The sequence below is a fragment of the Diabrotica virgifera genome, chromosome 9 (assembly GCF_917563875.1).
Source record: "Diabrotica virgifera virgifera chromosome 9, PGI_DIABVI_V3a".
Taxonomy (NCBI): Eukaryota; Metazoa; Arthropoda; class Insecta; order Coleoptera; family Chrysomelidae; genus Diabrotica; species Diabrotica virgifera.
Genome location: NC_065451.1, coordinates 191,272,872 through 191,290,803, shown reverse-complemented (window position 1 = coordinate 191,290,803; position 17,932 = coordinate 191,272,872). Strand labels below are relative to the sequence as shown.

Here is a 17,932-nt window from a genome sequence, read left to right as displayed (position 1 = left end):
TGTAATGCTTTGTAATGACTGTTTTCCTTATGGGATATGTGTTTGCGAGTGGTGCGTCCCTTGAAAATCTGCAAAACTTCCTTCAAAATTAAAAAAAAAATGAATAAAAGTGACAATACATTGACCTGGTATTTCTCGTTCAGGAGGAGAGAGATTACGGGGGACGCACCGCCGCGCCAGGAGACTCCTCCTCCAGAATAAGCGTCATGACTGGCTACCGAAGTCTTCCATGGAACCGTAGGTGAACTAACTAAAGTAGTACGAATACTCAACCGGAGTAAAAGAAGGTTTGGATCAAGACGACAGAAGAGCTTCGACAAGTGATATTAGATTAGTCATTTTAATTCTTCTCAGTTTAGTCAAATATTAGCTATTTTTCTGAAAGAAAAGAAACGCATTCAAAATAAGTAAGTTTTATTTACTGGAAACAAACATTTTAACATTTATATGGAACTTACGAAACTTTATCATCGAAGTAAGTAAACTTCTATTATAATTGGTATAAATATTTAATTAAAAATTAAATTAACCCTTTCGTTCACCAAGTCCTCTATTGAGGACAACGTACTCTATAATTTTTTGTATGTAGCTCCATGTGTTTTTACCCTTGTAACACATTGTCCCCGATTATAGGTAAAAAAGAATTTTGTAAGATACCGTTACCATACATTACTTATTAAATAAAATGCTTTAATTTTTGTTTTTTGTCAGTATTTAAAAAAATATATCTAATATTTTTACTCCATTGGCTCACAATATCCTCAAATGAGGACATCTTGTAGTGACCAAACTGTGCATTTTGAAAATGTAAAATTAATATCAAAAATTCGCAAAAAAATAAATTCTCGCTATGTTGCAAATTTCAGATTTTTAGCTTAAAAAAATGTAATTCGTGAACGAAAGGGTTAAAACTTCATATGGATTATAATAGTTCTCCAGAATGAACGTTTTCGGACTTATTAGTCCATCTTCAGTGAACTTTGAAGTTACTTGCGCTAATAACCGCAAAACTAAACAGTGGTTGGTTTTAAATTGTTGATTACATACTTAAAAGTATTAAATTAGCCGACTTAAAGGCGATGAAAAATAGATACAACTATCCGGGAACTGCATGTGTCCCTACTAGAAATAGCCTATTGGACCGCAATTGCCTGCCAACAACTGGCAGTTTTATGTATTTTCATCGACTTCATTGTCGTTTAATTTAATACTTTTAGGTATCTTCTTCTTCTTCTTCCTTCTTATATGTAGGCTTTAAAGCCTTTCTTCTTCAATATTTGCCTCCTAAATTGTTTACGTTATCCCAACATCTTTTTATTGGTCTGCCAATACTTCTTCGTCCATTTGGTGACTTATCTTGTGCTATTCTTACTATCCTATCCTCTGTCATTCTACTAATGTGTTCGTTCCACTCCTGTTTTTATTTTCTCATCCATCCATTCATGTCTTCCACATGCATGGCTCTTCTTATGTTTTCGCTTCTCTCCCTATCCAACACACTTTTCCCTGATATTCGTCGAAGTATTTTCATCTCTGTTGTTTCTAGTAGTCGTCTCGTTTTAGATGTGTCAGGTCTTGTCTCCGCCGTGTATGTCAATATAGGTCTAATTGCTGCTTTATATATTCTTGCTTTTGTGTCTTGTCTTAGGTGTTTGTTCTTCCAGATTGTGTCATTAAGAGATCCCGCCGCTTTACTTGCTTTTAAGCTTTGTTGTTGTACTTCCTCTTCAACATCTCCGTAACTGTTTATATATATTCCCAGATATCTAAACCTTGCTTCCTGCTTTATTATTTTCCCATCAATTTCGATTTTACATCGTAGTGGGTATTTAGATGTTATCATACATTTGTTTTTTTCTGCTGATATTATCATATTGTATTTCTTGGCTGTTGTATTGAAGATGTGTGTTAATCTTTGGAGATCGTCATCTTTCTCGGCGATTAATGCGGCGTCGTCTGCATAACAATATTTCGATTTCTTTGTTCCCCATTCTGTAACCATGACATATACGTATTGCTTCTATTATTTCGTCCATTATTATATTAAAGAGCAGTGGGCTTAATGAGTCACCTTGTCTAACTCAGCTTTGTACTGGTATAAACTGCGTTAGTTTTCCATTTATCTTTGCCTGTATTCGATATATGAAAGTAAATGTTTTCGATGGTTTGTATAATATTGATTGGTGTGTTTCTTCTATACAGTAAATGTAAGACGTCTTCGACTTGGATGCGATCGAAAGCCTTTGTCAGGTCTGTAAAACATAGATATGCCGGTTTATTGTACTCAATGGCCTTTTCTGTGATTTGTCTCAGTACAAATACTGCGTCTACGCAGGATCTTCCTGATCTGAATCCTTGTTGTTCATCTGATAAAGTTGTTAGTTTATTGATTTTGTTGGTTAGGACTTTTGTGGTTAGCTTAAGTGCGGTGTTCAGTAGATTTATACCTCTATAATATACTTTTAAGTATGTAATCAATAATTTAAACCCAACCACTGTTTGGTTTTGCGGTTATTAGCTTCTGATATCTATTGTAATCCAGTTGGATTTTTAATTTAATTTTTTAATTAAATACTTATACCAATTATAACAGAAGTTTACTTTGATGTCAAGTTGACTAATAATGGTATACAGACAACTCCTGGGACCTATCCCGATTTAGCATATAAGAAAACTTCCCGCTCTATGTTCTCTTTTCTTCTATTTCCATTCAATTACAGCCATCTCGTTTGAGTGCAGTCTTCCCAACTTTTTACGTTGAAAAAGTCGAATAAGGTAGATCTTTTACTTTATTTTCTATTTTGCCTAACTGTTATTTATGACTTTTTAATATTTCTCTTCATATGTTTTAACAATATTGTATGTTCGATTGTTATATTTTTATCTTATGTAAACTTCACATATATTTTTTATTAATTAATAGTAAATAAGATTATGTTGAAATGATGAATGAATCGGTTATACAATATTAGACTTACTCACAATCAGTTTATTTTACCTTGGACGACCGGTTTCGAACACTAAACTGTACTGTTCTTCGTCAAGTCTCCTGACAGGCTACGTAAATGCTAATATTGCCTGTAATTACCTTAAACCATGTTCAGATTATGTTGCTTTTTCGATTCCATTTGTAGGACTATTTTTAGAACACGCCTGTAGCCTTGTTTTAGAATCCAACTATGCATTCTAGTCTAGGCGCCAAATAGAGGTCACCGTGTCCTTTTCAATTCTGATGGACAAACTCAACGGTTTCTTATGGATTTTTGGCTGCTGATTACGAATTTCGAGGGTGGATTTCGATCCCAGTGGTCAAAAAATTGTTATAAACAATTTAATTGTTTATAACTTGTTTATACGGCTCTGGCTCATAAACTAAAAGAGAAAAAAGAATGTTTCAAATAAAACTTGTTCGTTAATAAAAAACGAAGAAAAAAACGTTTACTAAACTTAAATCCAGCAATTAGAACTCAAGATGTTGTAAAATTAGTGCACAGTGCAAATTGCAGATTGCAAAATAAGTGTTTTTCGAAGCTTTATCGATCGTAACTCGGCTTCTACGCATGCAAATGAACCTTAGAAAGTCTCATTTTAAAGCTTCATTAATAGGCTTCCATACAAAGTTGGTTAAATTACTTGATCTTCATCTGTTTTAAAATTACACCCATTTGAAGTAATAAATTTCTTTAAAAAAATTGTACATTAAATTGTTTGTAAGGGTTTCAAGCAAATTTAAGCCATAAACATTTACACTTTAATTAACAATAATGATAGAAGAACTCAAAAGGAATATTTTGAGCTTACGAAAATGTTTGTAAGTTTGTTTTTGGCCCAGATTCTATATTTTAATAGTGCGCTCTGAGGCGCAAGATCGGTTCACCGCGTAAAGGTTCATGCGTTAACTTCTCGATGCAAATTATAATTTCTATGTATATAAACGTTATCTTCATTTTTCATTTTTGAAGATCCAAATAAAATTTTATGCTATAATTCTTATAATTAAATCATCATACTGTAACCTCGTATCACCTTTCATTCTATTTACTTTGTCTTCTATTTTTTGTACAAAATGAGAAAAAAACACTAAAAACTAATATTTCAGAAATAGAACTAAAAAGTTAGTTGAAATTATTTATTAATACTATTTTTACAAACTTTTTGTTTCATGCATCTGAATCGAGATACACAGGGAATCTCAGCTTTTTTACATCTGCATAACTTCTTAGAGCAATTTTTACAGTTACATGTTACATGGTGGTACTAATTCTTGTACGCAGTAAAACTAAAACTTTCTGGGGCTTCAGAGTCTAATTATCTATATGATATAGATTATAATCTATACCATATAGATATCCAGTGGATAGAGGATAGTATCCATATAAAATGGATCTAGTTCTTTTGCAACATCATCAAGGCACGTCAATTGTGTGTATGCCGCAACAACATAAATGCTCGTTTTATATGCAATGATGATGCTGCAAAATAACTCGATCCATTTTTATATGGATATCACATATTGGCTCATTTGCATGCGTAGAAGCCGAGTTATGATCGATAAAGCGTCGAAAAATACTTGACTGTGAACCGATGTTGCACCTGATAGCTTACCATTAAAATATCGATATCTTGACCAAAAATAAACATACGAACATTTTCTTAAGCTCAAATTATTCCTTTTGAGTTCTTCTATCATTATTGTTAATTAAAGTATAAATGTTTACAGTTCAAATTTACTTGAAACCCTTATAAACAAATTAATGTACATTTAAGAAAATTATAACTTCAAACGGGTACAATTTTAAAACAAATGAAGATAAAGTAATTTAACAAACTTTGTTTGGAAGCCTATTAATGAAGCTTTAAAATAAGACCTTCTTAGACTCATTTGCATGCGTAAAAGCCGAGTTACGATCGATAAAGCTTCGAAAAATACTTATTTTGCAATTTGCATTGTGCACTAATTTTACAATATCTTGAGTTATAATTGTTGGATTTAAGTTTAGTAAACGCTTTTTTCTTTGTTTTTTATTTACGAACAAATTTTATTTGAAACATTCTTTTTTATCTCGTTTTTGTTTATGAGCCAGAGCATTATAAACAATTTATAAACAATTAAATTGTTTATAACAATTTTTTGACCACTCGGATCGAAATCCACCCTTGAAATTCGTAATCAGCAGCCAAAAATCCATAAGAAACCGTTGAGTTTGTCCATCAGAATTGAAAAGGACACGGTGACCCCTCTGGCGCCTAGACTATTCGAGCTATAAATACATACGTTCCTGACTATGTCTTTATATTTTGTTAAAAAAAAATAGTATTTCACATTTGAGCCTCCAAACTATTTACAATGACTAATCCCTTGTTCATTGGTTTTTCTTTAAATCATTAATATTGCAAACTATTTCCAAATCATTATTGTTGTAACAAAAATAACATTTTTATGTATATCTAGAAATATCTACTAACTGATCTGATATTCATCTACAGAGGCAAGTTAAGAGTCATCCCCTACTCTCTCTAACACTATTTCACAGCCTTCGGAAATATAATCATTCGGTGTTCCTATATTTAGCGTGCTTTTTCTTTACTGAGTATATTATAGTATGAAAACTGTTGAACTTTCCATACAACTTATATTGCACAATATTGAAGATATCAATGTAATGATAATACACTTAGATCTAGCCATTACTGTACCGTTTAACTCCTGTCCCATTAACCGTCATAATCCTTTAATATTTTCTATGTATAATAACAGTAAAAAGAGTACAATACCTTCTTTTTTACATCCCAATAAGACAGTCCTGTAAATATGCATACATACCTAATCTGACCTAATTTCTGACATCACTCTAAATGACGTGTTTGTTCAAACATTTCTACGTCTGAAATATAAGCTTGTAGAAATTTTTCTTTCAGAAACTAGTTACTATTTGACATTATTCAACTAAAGATTTAGAGTTCATATCTACCACAACTATCTTAACTGTATTTAAAATGAGACATTTTGTGATAGAATCTTAAGACTTTTTTGTTACTACTAGTTTTTTTTTTCTATTCGACTTTAAATCTTTAGTTTTTGGTTTAAAAAAATGTACAGTATGTTCTTTATGACTTAAAACCGCTCTTCAATTTTAAAAATACAAAACTATTTTTAAATGGAATTAACTAGTAAATAAAGAACTGTTGTCATTTGTTATTTTTAAAAAATTCAGGTAAATGGTAAATCCGTTTAATGGTTATAACATAATTGGCATTACCACGCTTGTTATTTGAATGGTGCAGGAATGAATTCATTTATCAAGAGCGTCTGATATACTTGTATTAAAGGCTCGACTATATAGAAGAAGATTTTAATAGTAACGTTATTTAATATCCTGTTTGTCTTACTCTGTGGCTCTACGGCTCTTGTAGACTTGCATTATCCCCTTTTAATACTCACTGCGCCATTCTCTAACTCATGTTTCTTGAGATCGTCCTTCTCTTCTTCTAAAGGTACTTATCTTCTTATGATGTAGATGGACGACATTTACTGTTATTTTGTATTCACTCCAGCCCAAAATAGATCAATTGACGTTAGGCAATCCATTTCCCAAGATTGTTCAACCAGGATATATGTCTGGCTGGCCAAAATGATGTTCTTCATCAGTGCCTTCTTCATCAGTGGAAGTTGGCAACATTCGACCAGTCTGTATCTTCTAGAGGGGCTTTAGGCTATCTACTTTCGTGGTGCAATACTACGTCATAGAGTAAATGTAGCTTAGTGATTATTCTTGCTCTTGCTATCTTCATCATTATTCTTATTTCTAGGTCCTGTTCTAGGTTGTATGTTATCCAGAAGCACAACTATTTTAATATCGTCACTTCTGCCATTCCAATCTGTCGTTCTATTGGTTTGTCGTAGATGGTTATATTTATCTGCAAGTTGGGATTTCAACCATGATCTTGGTTTTAGTCTTGTTAATTTCCAGGCAGTAATCGTCGCCTTCTCTTTGTCTGGTGTGTTTAGTAATAGTTGGATAGCTTCTGTGTTATCTGATAACAGCACTTTGTCGTAGTGGTTTTGATCATGTTTATTGTTACGTTTATGTTCGAATGCTCTTTGAACGATGCATTTTGAGTAGTCATTTTACAAAACGGGTAATAGCACACTGCCTTTCCTCGGTCAATTGTGTTAGGCCGCTTTTCAGTCTTGCTGACGCTTCTTGGCGCCTATATGTTGGTGCCCATATCATCGTTGTTTTTATTTAAACATTCATTCAAGTATGCTTGAAGTAATCTTCCGAGAAACCGGCGTACGAATTACTGTTTGTTGCATTAACCCGAAGACGTCGTACCACAGATGTTATTTGTTCTTGGAGGATGTATGCAGAGCTAGAGAGTCCTGTAGATTCCGCCATCCTAGGCCTTCACTTAGAGTTGCTGATCGGGACGCTCAGATCTTAAGAGAGGAGCAGTGTAACGAAAGAGTACATTTGACCGACAATCGTTGTTTTCCAGATGTGTGTATCTACAATTTCCATTAACTCAGAGTGTTCGGCATAGTAAAACGTTGTTGCGTAATCTATAACACAAATAAGTGATCTTTTAATCGTGTAAAGTTTTCGAGGGTGTTCCTACTCATCAGTTTGCTCTCCTGTTCTTTATTTGGATCATATTATGACACTCCCTCTCTTATTCCATGTATTCAACTAATTTATTCTGTGGTATTAGCACATGTCTTCAAATTTTACCAACAATGGTAATGTTCTGTACCAATAATTGCAAAGCCATTTATTCTCTTAACATAATTAGGAAAGGCCGTTTCGTCTTTTATTAATATGATTTCTTTGCTTTTATTGAAAGTGGCCAAAAAGACCAACCTTGTCTAGATGGACCACTTCTAGGTTTACTGATTTGTATTGTAGTGGCAATAAAAAAATAAGAATATATCATTTATATTACAAAAATGATAAACTATATGGCAGCTCCATTAATTTACTGCTAAATATCTAGTCCATGCACCGAAAAAAGTTACAAACTTACTAAATATAAGAAACTTACTAAATATAAGGTTTGTTGACGTTGATGATGAAATTTACATACTGTATATTTTCAGTAAACTGTCCTCGTCCGATTCATTTTCAAAAAACGAATTTGAACTCATAGTGCCAAAAAAGCACATCCTTGTTTACAAAGTTTTATTAACAAAGTGTTTGAATTGTGCATTACTTAATATATATGTTTCATATAGTTAAATTGCCAGGAGCAAATTATGATTTTTTGTTCTAAAAAAGCTGAATGGACCGCACGAAATTTCATTGTATTTCCATTTGTTTTAAATGTTTTTATGCTTCTCATTTACATAAATATACAATTCTTATAAGAGTGTCAGGTTACTAGAGTTACCAGCCAAAATCAGACTGAATTTTTAATGAAATGAATGAATAAAAAATTTAAATCAAACGCCTAGACTTTCTTTAGCCTATTTGGATGTTTCCTACGGATATTATCTTAAAATCCATGCGCAATTGAGAGAGAAAAGCGAAATAAAAGAAGTACAGTATGTCGTTAGAGGAATCTGGCAGTATAAATAAACATTTAGATTAATTTTATTCTCGTCGAAGATTTTAAGACGCATTTTCAAAGTGGTAAATAAAAATTATGCTACAAAGCTAAGATGTTTTTCAAACTATTTTATTGCCCAAAAGCAATATGAGTATAAATAATACAAAATAATATTTTTTGAAAACAATTTGCGGAGTGGTAAGGGTTAGTTTCCAGTATGAAAGGTCCACTAATGATTGCGTATATTCTACTAAAAATAAAGGAAATACGATGAAATTGTCAGATGCCGTTAATAGCAACGTAACAAATAAAAAATACCAATTTTTGGTTTAAACAAAGTAGGAACACTGCTTTAAGATCAATATATTATATGAAATGTTAACCAGTCATTCTTAGTTCTTATAAAAGTGTCTGAATTATGTTCTATCCGCAATAAAGAGAATTTTTGTTTATTTGAAATACAAAAAACTAATATTTTCATTTAGTGCATAATGTTTTTCCGCCATTGCAATGAGGGCTGTGTCATGTGATGTCACGATGAAGACAAAAAAAAAGAAAAATATTATGCACCTATACATTGCATACTGTTTAAAATTGTTTATATCTTGAGTATATTGTTTATTTCCGTAGTCCAATGACTTTGATTTTATAGGTTTTAAATTAATATATAGGATCTCACTTATATTGTAAAATGTAAGGGTTTTATCTGGGATTTTTTCTTTAAAAAAATCTGAAAGTCTTTATTTTGCATTTAATAAAGATGCTCCAAACTTATGGTCTCAGGAATTATTTATTACTCTCTGTTTGGTTTTTGTCTATCTTGATGCCGACTTCAAAAGACCATAAGTTTGGATCATCCTGTAGATAGTAGTTTAAGACAAAAGTATTATTAACTAATCTTCCTTTTTGTTTATTGTATAGCAGACTGTTACATAATGTATATGACTCTATAGTTAATATAAATAGTATAAATATTGTTGTAGCTATTATTTCAGTAAAACACTTCTCTTTGAGTGAACTTCCCCATGGGATAACGATAATCAAGAGTTAACTATACAATGTAGACGTAGTGTATTAGCATTTTGGGTATAATGTAGAGTATTGTCGTTGTTGGACCAAAAGTCTTTGTTTATTTTTATTTAGAAGTCCTTTATTTCAATATCCTGCCTACGAGTTAATGTAAACACATCATATTTTTCAAAAATTTTCTATTTGTTCCAGTGACAACATGGTTATGTAAAAGTAGTGTCAAGTTCGGACAGTTAGTGAATAATGACATATACATGTTGGATTTTTGAAAAATATGAAAACACGTCAATACTTGTAAATATGTGGGGTGTAATTTTGAGATTTCAAAGCAAAAAACAGATACAGTTGCGATTGAGGCACACCGAAAAGGGAAATGTGCAAGAAAGAGAAATAGAATCCTAAGAGAATATGGTATACAGCCGGCTACAGGAAATTCTTCCTTGTGGAATTTTAAAACTCTTGTGAGACAGTCCCTCAAGTAATAAAGTGCATCAAACTCAGTTTTTGAGAAAGGAACATCAATATATAGATTCTTGGAGTACATAAGAATCTATTGACGGACGAATATGTTCAGAAGTATTTGTCCGTCATCAGACAAATATTAAATATATCAAAATCTGAAATTGGCGTATTTTCCTTTGAGGTGCAATGAAAAGATAAATAGATAGAAATAAAGAGATGTGCAAGAAAGAGAAATAGAATTCTTGGAAAACAATTTTAAAACTTCTGTGATACAATCCCCGTCCATCAAACTCAGTAGGTAGTCGAAAAAGAATCAGATATAGATTCTGGGCTTACATAAGAATCTCGTGACGGATAAATATTTTCAGAAATATTTGTCCGCCATCACACAAATATTTAAGATCGCAAAATCTGAAACTGGCGTATTTTCCTTTGAGATTTTATGAAAAGAGTTAATTGTCAATAATCACAATATTGTTAAATATTTTGAACAGCATTAAACTTTTGCATCTGATTTGGAGATAAATAAAAAGTGCGTGGAAAATTATAACGGACAAAAATTAGGAGGGATTTCTAATTTTTATCCGATCAAAAACGCGTGCATTGTGTCCTTTTAGCGTTCTACCATGATTTAATGCTTTCGATGAAACATTTCATTTCAGTTCATGTGGACATTTGTAACTGATTTTAAACCAACTTTCCGATAATCTTTCTTCTTTAGCTGTTGTCTAGCTTTTGTATTTAAGCTCCCCCGTTGCTCTCCAGTTTTCTGTATTCTAGTCGGTACCAATTTAGTCCCACTGTTCTTTTTACATCGTCGAACCATCTTTGTTGAGGTTTTCCTACTCTTCTTTTTTCTCAGCATGGTCTCTATCTAGTCACATTTCCTTCCTAGCCACGTGTCCAGTTCCATTTTGAGGAACATACTCTTTATGTCTTTGAATTTTGTTCGTTGTCATTCATTTGTTGGTTTTTCTGTCTTTTACAGCTATTCCTAAAAGATTTCTGACTATAAATCTCTGGTGTACTTGTATTGTAGTTGTTGTCTTCTTTTCCAATACCCATGTACTAGAGCCATATGTTCAGGAGCAATCTTACAAAATTGGCGCCCAACGTGGCCACCCAATTTTTAAAATGTATAGGAAATAAACGAGGAAACAGTTTACTTCAAGTTAAATATATTTGTGTGAGACTTGTTGATTGTATTTAAAAATTATTGTAAAAGTAACATAAATTTTCAGTCTTGACATACGCACATTCTTACATTAACCTCTGTTCCTGAAGCTAGCTGCCGAACTGTTACTAGTTAAGTTGAGTTAAGGTACGTCCAGACCTATTAACGTTAAGGCACGCGCACACTTGTTCTTCTTGCTACAATACTTAATTATTGTGAATATCGATCTGACAACATGATTTAGTTGTACGTTATCCCACAGGGAAGTTCACTATAAAGGTCCACCTGCACACGCAATGCTCTGTTTATACCAAGATAGCATAAGTTGGCTTAATTGCGTTAGAAATTTGGGAGTAACACCTGCACAATGGATTCAAGAGGGCTTTTATGTGTTTTTTATTTTGTTTTTGATAATGTTTATTTCCTTTTTTTAGTGACAGAAGTCATCTTGAATCTAACCAAACCGGTCATCAAAACAGAGCTTTGTGAGTACCATTTTTGTATACTTTTTTTGCATTATTTTGGCATTCTATTTGAGATTGAGATAATCCACAATGTGTGGCTATGAGGAATAGTGGATTTCTTATCTATGGGCTGATTAGACTGCATGGCAAAACATCTTTAATGCCTGATTATCATGAATAATAATTACTCATTGATGCTGATTTTTGGTATGAACTATAAACAAGGATCGTTCGTACTGATGGATACAACACATTATTTTATATCCTTATTCTACATAAAATACAAATAAAATTAATTGATTTGTGGAAATTTAACCATTTTTAAAACAAGGCATTATTGGTAAAAAATTACTAAATGATAGATAATAAAGTGGTCAATATGCTGGTTCCCTTTGTAGTTTAATCTTGGTTTGATCTCATGTTCGTCAGTATCAATTTTCTTTTCAAACTTTTCCTAACTTTCTCTTACCGCGTCTGTATTGGTTTTTCTCTCGTCTTGCTCTAAATGATCTATTCTATTATCATTGTTTTAAAAGGAATTGCTGGCCAACGCAGTGAATACATTTGTTTGATTCTAATTGAAACAGTCACCAGATGTCACCACCATTTCTGTCAAAGTTGCAATGTCACGCGTAACTGCGATAAATCCAAAATGCATAGACACCAATTTGGATACGACCCTATTCATAACACCAGCTCGCATACATATTAAGAATAATAAGGATATGAAAGAATATTTAGAAATTGAATTAATTATGTCTTGCTACTATACATTATACATATGACATCATTAATGCAATTTCTAAATATATTTTTCCATATATTTATTTTTCTTAATATGTATGCGAGTTGGTGTGTTATGAATAGGATCGTATCCAACTTGGTGTCTATGCATTTTGGATTTATCGTAATTACGCGTGACGTTGCGACCTTGATAGAAATGATGGTTACATCTGGTGACTGTCTCAATTGGAATCAAACAAATTTATTCATTGCGTTGACCAACTATTCCTTTTTAAACAAAGTTATTATATTTTAATGGAAAGTGATGATAATATAAAAAAATTTATATAAACTATATAACTTTTAATAAATAGTATTACTCCCTGTATATTGCTCTTTTGTCAGTCATTTTTTTTACCTTATCAACATTCCATCAAGTAAACATTTCGATTTCCTCTATACGTATCACAAGAATAGTCCTCCTCCTCGTTTCTTGAGCCTTTGTCAGGGCGTGGTGACACTCAATATTGTTACCTTGCTGTCTCCATTGGTTGTAATCCTGTGAGAGATGGACGGCATCATATAGGGATTTTCCAATCAGAGTCTTCATTTCTTCATTTGGTCTGCCATTCGTGTTAGAGATCTTCTTCGTGGCCCTCGGCCTAGTACCTTTCTGAATGATAAGTACATAACTAAATAATACTTACCAAACGTAGACACGCTTTTTTCTGACCAATACGAAAGTATCTACGGCAATGATCCCTGATCACACCTATGCTGTGTTTATATTGAATTTGTCCTTAAAGTGAATAATATGCTGTAGTTATATGTCTGATATAAATCAAGTACATATAAGCTTTATCTACTATTTGATCAGTTTACTTGATGAGTAGATATTTATGAAAGATTAAAAGTTAACATAAAATATTTTGCATAATAAGGTGTCTTAGCTTTTATAGCATTCATGACTGCTTTTTAGTGCCTTTACTTTCCTAGTAAACGTAGTTGAAAAATATCTAGCAACCACTAGTTGAATATACTGCGTCGTACGTCGACAGCTATCGAACATAATGTTTAATACCATACCAAACTACTTGTAGATCAAGACAAAATCATAGAAGCTCCATAGCCGAATATTCTTATTAACGAAGTCATAAAAATGAAAGCTACACATTGGACTACTACTTCTTCCTTTTCAGCGATCGCTGTTGCTTACTCCTCTTCGATACTGATTTCTGTTCATCGTTGTCTTCTTCAGTTAAACCTCTGAAGTCCTCTGAAAAACTGTTCTTCCATCTTCTCCTGGACTTTACCTCTCTTTCCACCACCCTCTAACAGCTCTAACCTTCGTCCTACATAGTTATTATTTCTACATCTGACCTGACTAAACCATTGTAGTCTTCATGCTTTTTTGAGACTAGTCACCCGGGTCTTTCTCTAATCAAATCGTTCCTGAGCCTGCCCCTTCTAGTCTTACCTAACATCCACCATAACATTTTCACTTCAGCTAACTCCATCTTCTTTTCCTATATCTTCACAGGCCAGACTCCACCGCCCTACACCAATACAGATCTCACCACACTCTTGTATATCTTTCCTTTTAACCTTTACCCGATTTTTCGATCACAGATTACCCTGTTCATTCGTTTACATTTAAACCAACCGTCCTGTATTATGTGAGAAGTTTCTTGATCTAGTGTCCCATTTTCGGTTATGTAGTATCCAAGGTATTTAACCCATTCACTGCCTATCGAAGAGGATAGAACTCGGCTAGGAGTCGTTCTCTTGAACGGCACCAGACTGAAGTAATCATATTGCTTGCTGGCGCGTGAACGGCACCTGAAGTAACCATGGTCGGCAGCGAATGAGTTAAATAATTCTCCTACTCGTTCTAAATTTTCTTCAAGCATTTCATGTCCCCAACCATTCCTGTTGCTCTCAACTACATATCTCCGTTTTCGACGTGCTAATCTTAAGTCCTTCCTCTTCAATAGCCCTTCGCCAACCCTCCATTTCTTTGCCCACCTCTACTAACACGATATTATCGGCAAAGAGCATTGGCCAAGGAGCCTTACCTTCTCTGTCAGTATACCCATAACATGATTAAACAGGCAGGGCTTCAGTGAAGAGCCTTGATGTATACCAACCGTAACTGGAAAACTTTTGGTCAATTCAACATAACTCCTTACTTTATACATAGTGCACTTAACTACATACTGTGAGTACAAATGTTTAGTGGAGCGTTGTCTACTTCTAGCTTCAGTCGATCTTCTCTCGCAAAGTTATAACGTGAAGAAATCGTGTTATCAATAGCAGTAGTTTTCTTCTGCCACCACCTGTCTCACCAACCAGTGTGTTGAAATACACTTTTGATGGTAGAGCAATGAACATGAAGGATTCTTGCAACATATTCACAACTCCGTCCATCTTCAACAAGAGCAGTTACTTTTGCGCCTTTTTTCACACATAATGGGTTGATAAGTGACAACTTAATGATAAAAAACATGATAGTGTTGGTAATAGTATTCGCTCTTTGTATGACTGACGCGATACCTAGCATAGTCGCCTGAAATTTTTGGCGAACACAATTTGACGTTAAAAATATGATACACATATGACATATTTGACTGTAATGTAATATTTATTTACCATTTTTGATAAAATTTATTATACAAACAATAAGTTCGAGTGTCAAATAAACGTCAAGTTAAAAAGCGGATATTTGGAAGTTTTCTGAAGAACATATCAATTTTAAGGGTTTTTCTTTACTTTTTCGTTATAGTTTAGTTGTCGGTGTTAACATCAGTTAAGTGTACATCGAAAGCAATTAGGTAGTGTGCATTATTAGTACCAGATTTCAACATTAGCTGGGTCTATTGAACTATTGATTTTGTGGTGTGTGTGAAACACAAAATGGAATTATTTGACGATAGGAATATACCATCAGATCGGGGAAGGGAAGAAAGTCAGTATAAAAATATAAATATAAATAATAAAAATCAAAAGGGCAATAATAAGGTAAGCGAAATATCTATTGAAAAAAATTATTATTCAATAACTATTCGCCAAAGTTGTCATATTTGTCGTGGTCACGCACGGAGCGAATAGTTCTTCCTATTCGCTAAAAGTCAAATAAAATCGTTGCCAAACTAACATTAGGGACACATGAGGAGAAAAGTAGTCTCATAAAAAAAATCACGTTTATCGAACTGTTGATGAGATGAATTACATTACATTGCATTATAACAAATATAAAACACAATAGAATGTAGGAAAAAATATTTCGCTACCTTGGAAAAAGACCGTTATATATAAAAATGTGACAATTTTCAAAAACGGCCATTTAAAAATCGGTGAATTTTGAAAATATCATAAAACTACTCATACCTGCGAATAGACTAATATTTTGGCTTTGCTGTATACAGTATACTACCCTGTAAGGGCCTATAGTCAATCCCATACTTTCTTAATCCTATTGTTAAACGTCATAATTTGAAATAATTTGTAGATAGTTGGGTTCAAGAATTCAAAAGGTTCTAATAATTTTCTAAAATACTGAAATAACTCAAAAGCGTACCACAACTCATTTTAGACATAACCTCAACTTCTTTACTAGACTGACACAACTCAAACTAATACATTATTTTTCACATAAAGTATTGTGTTTTTGAGATATGTATGGTGCAAAATGTCGAACCAACTTTTCGAATAACAGTAACGGCCGTTCTGCCATCTTGCGGCCATAGGTATAAACTAACTTTAAGTTTATGGCGTTATCACACAAAAAATATAGAATATTTGAAAAATGTTCCTTAAGATAGTCCATTTTTTACTTATTTTTTGAGATATGACGGTCTTCCTCCGTGATAGCAAATTATTAACAAAAATGGCATTTTGAAAAAATTGCGTTGCGAAGTTATTTCACATGGTGCTTTAAAATAACGGTTCTATAACAACCTTTTAATGATGACTAAAATGCAAGCATATAACTGAAGAGTGTAGATGCAAGTTAAAATTGGCCGTCTTGTTCTGTAGCTCAATAATTGTTTGCCCAAAAAATTATTGTAATGGGCCTAAAAATAAAGTAAAAACTGAATCTGTTGCGTTTATTTTGCACCTAAAGTGTATTGTAACATAAAACAATAAATTTTGGAAAAACATGAAATAGTTAAGTGGCAACGTGTAATAGTAAGTATATTAGGGAACGAAGTTCTTATCCTATTTGCATATTAGGAATCGACTAAGGTTTATTTTCAAATCCATACCATCCCCTTGTAAGCTGAATATGTCTTAAGGTACGATTCCGACAACGACTACAGACGTCAGTTGCAGTTGTCGCCGTGGCAGACGTCACTACTTTGCACTATTAATTTGTGTGAGACTGATTCCGACATCCGACTGCAACTGCTGTCCGGCAGAACATCAGTTGCTAATAAATATACAAATTAATATTGCAAAGTAATGACGTCTGTCATGGTAACAACTGTAACTGCCGTTTGCAGTCAGAGACATGTTAACAATAGACCAGGCTAGTTACATGCCACTCAATGCATCAGGGTGTAACGCCAATATCAAGTACGGTGGTCTAGCTATCTTTGTCTGTCGTGGAGTGTGAGCGTATCTACCAAGAGGTGGGAGTAATGGAACGACACAAACACAGAGGCGGCGGCTATCATATGCTAAAGAGAGAAAGCTAATCGCCGGTAAAGAGAGATAGATAGACCACCGACCCGAACTGCTTCGCGTTACGCTATTTTTCGGAACTGGCCTAATCTACTTGTTATTATATCATCTATGTTTGCAGTTGCCCTCTGCCGTCTGCAGTCGTTGTTGGAATCGTACCTTTAAGGTACGATTCCGACAACGACTGCAGTCCCCACGGACGGCACTTACAGTTGTCACCATGACAGACGTCATTACTTTGCACTATTAATTTGTATAATTATTAGCAACTGACGTTATGCCGGACAGCAGTTGCAGTCAGATGTCGGAATCAGTCTCATACAACTTAATAGTGCAAAGTAGTGACGTCTGTCACGGCAACAACTGCATCTGACATCTGCAGTCGTTGTCGGAATCGTACCTTTAGTTTCAAAAATCACCAATAGCAGATATATTGGTAATGGCATCTTTCAAAGTTGGCTTTGACAAAATCATTACAACTCTTAGGCCCGGTACTTTATGTCTCGATTAACAGCCGGTTAGTTAACCGGGGTTTAATCGGGACCTCTTTTGGGTCTCTTGGGTTATAATAAATGCAATTATAATTATTATTATACTTATTTATAATTATAATAATACTTGTTATTGCATTTATTGCATCGCAAGAGACCCTAAAGAGATCCCTATTAAACCCCGGTTAACCAACCGGCTGTTAATCGAGACATAAAGTAATGGGCCTTAGTCTAAGATCCCGCTGCAGAATCACTAGTTCATAATATGTTAATTAAATCACATTTGTAAGTAAATTTAAGAATAGGAGAATATATCACAAGGAAAAATTCCTGTACTGGCTGTATACCATAAATCACAA

General features: G+C 33.5%; 1 protein-coding gene across 19 annotated transcripts in view; it reads left to right on the top strand.

Moving 5' to 3' along the window:
- Positions 1-17,932, top strand: part of LOC126892901 (MAP/microtubule affinity-regulating kinase 3-like) — a 592,659-nt gene that overhangs the window by 533,483 nt on the left and 41,244 nt on the right. For 14 of the 19 annotated variants that reach the window (XM_050662736.1, XM_050662738.1, XM_050662745.1 and 11 more), the window contains one exon: positions 11,647-11,697. The exons of 3 other annotated variants lie outside the window; for them this stretch is intronic. In XM_050662736.1, coding sequence (XP_050518693.1) covers positions 11,647-11,697 — 51 coding nt within the window. Of the gene's footprint in view, positions 1-143; positions 9,524-11,646; positions 11,698-17,932 lie in introns of those variants that run through there. 2 more of the 19 variants (XM_050662754.1, XM_050662753.1) reach the window with 1 other exon arrangement.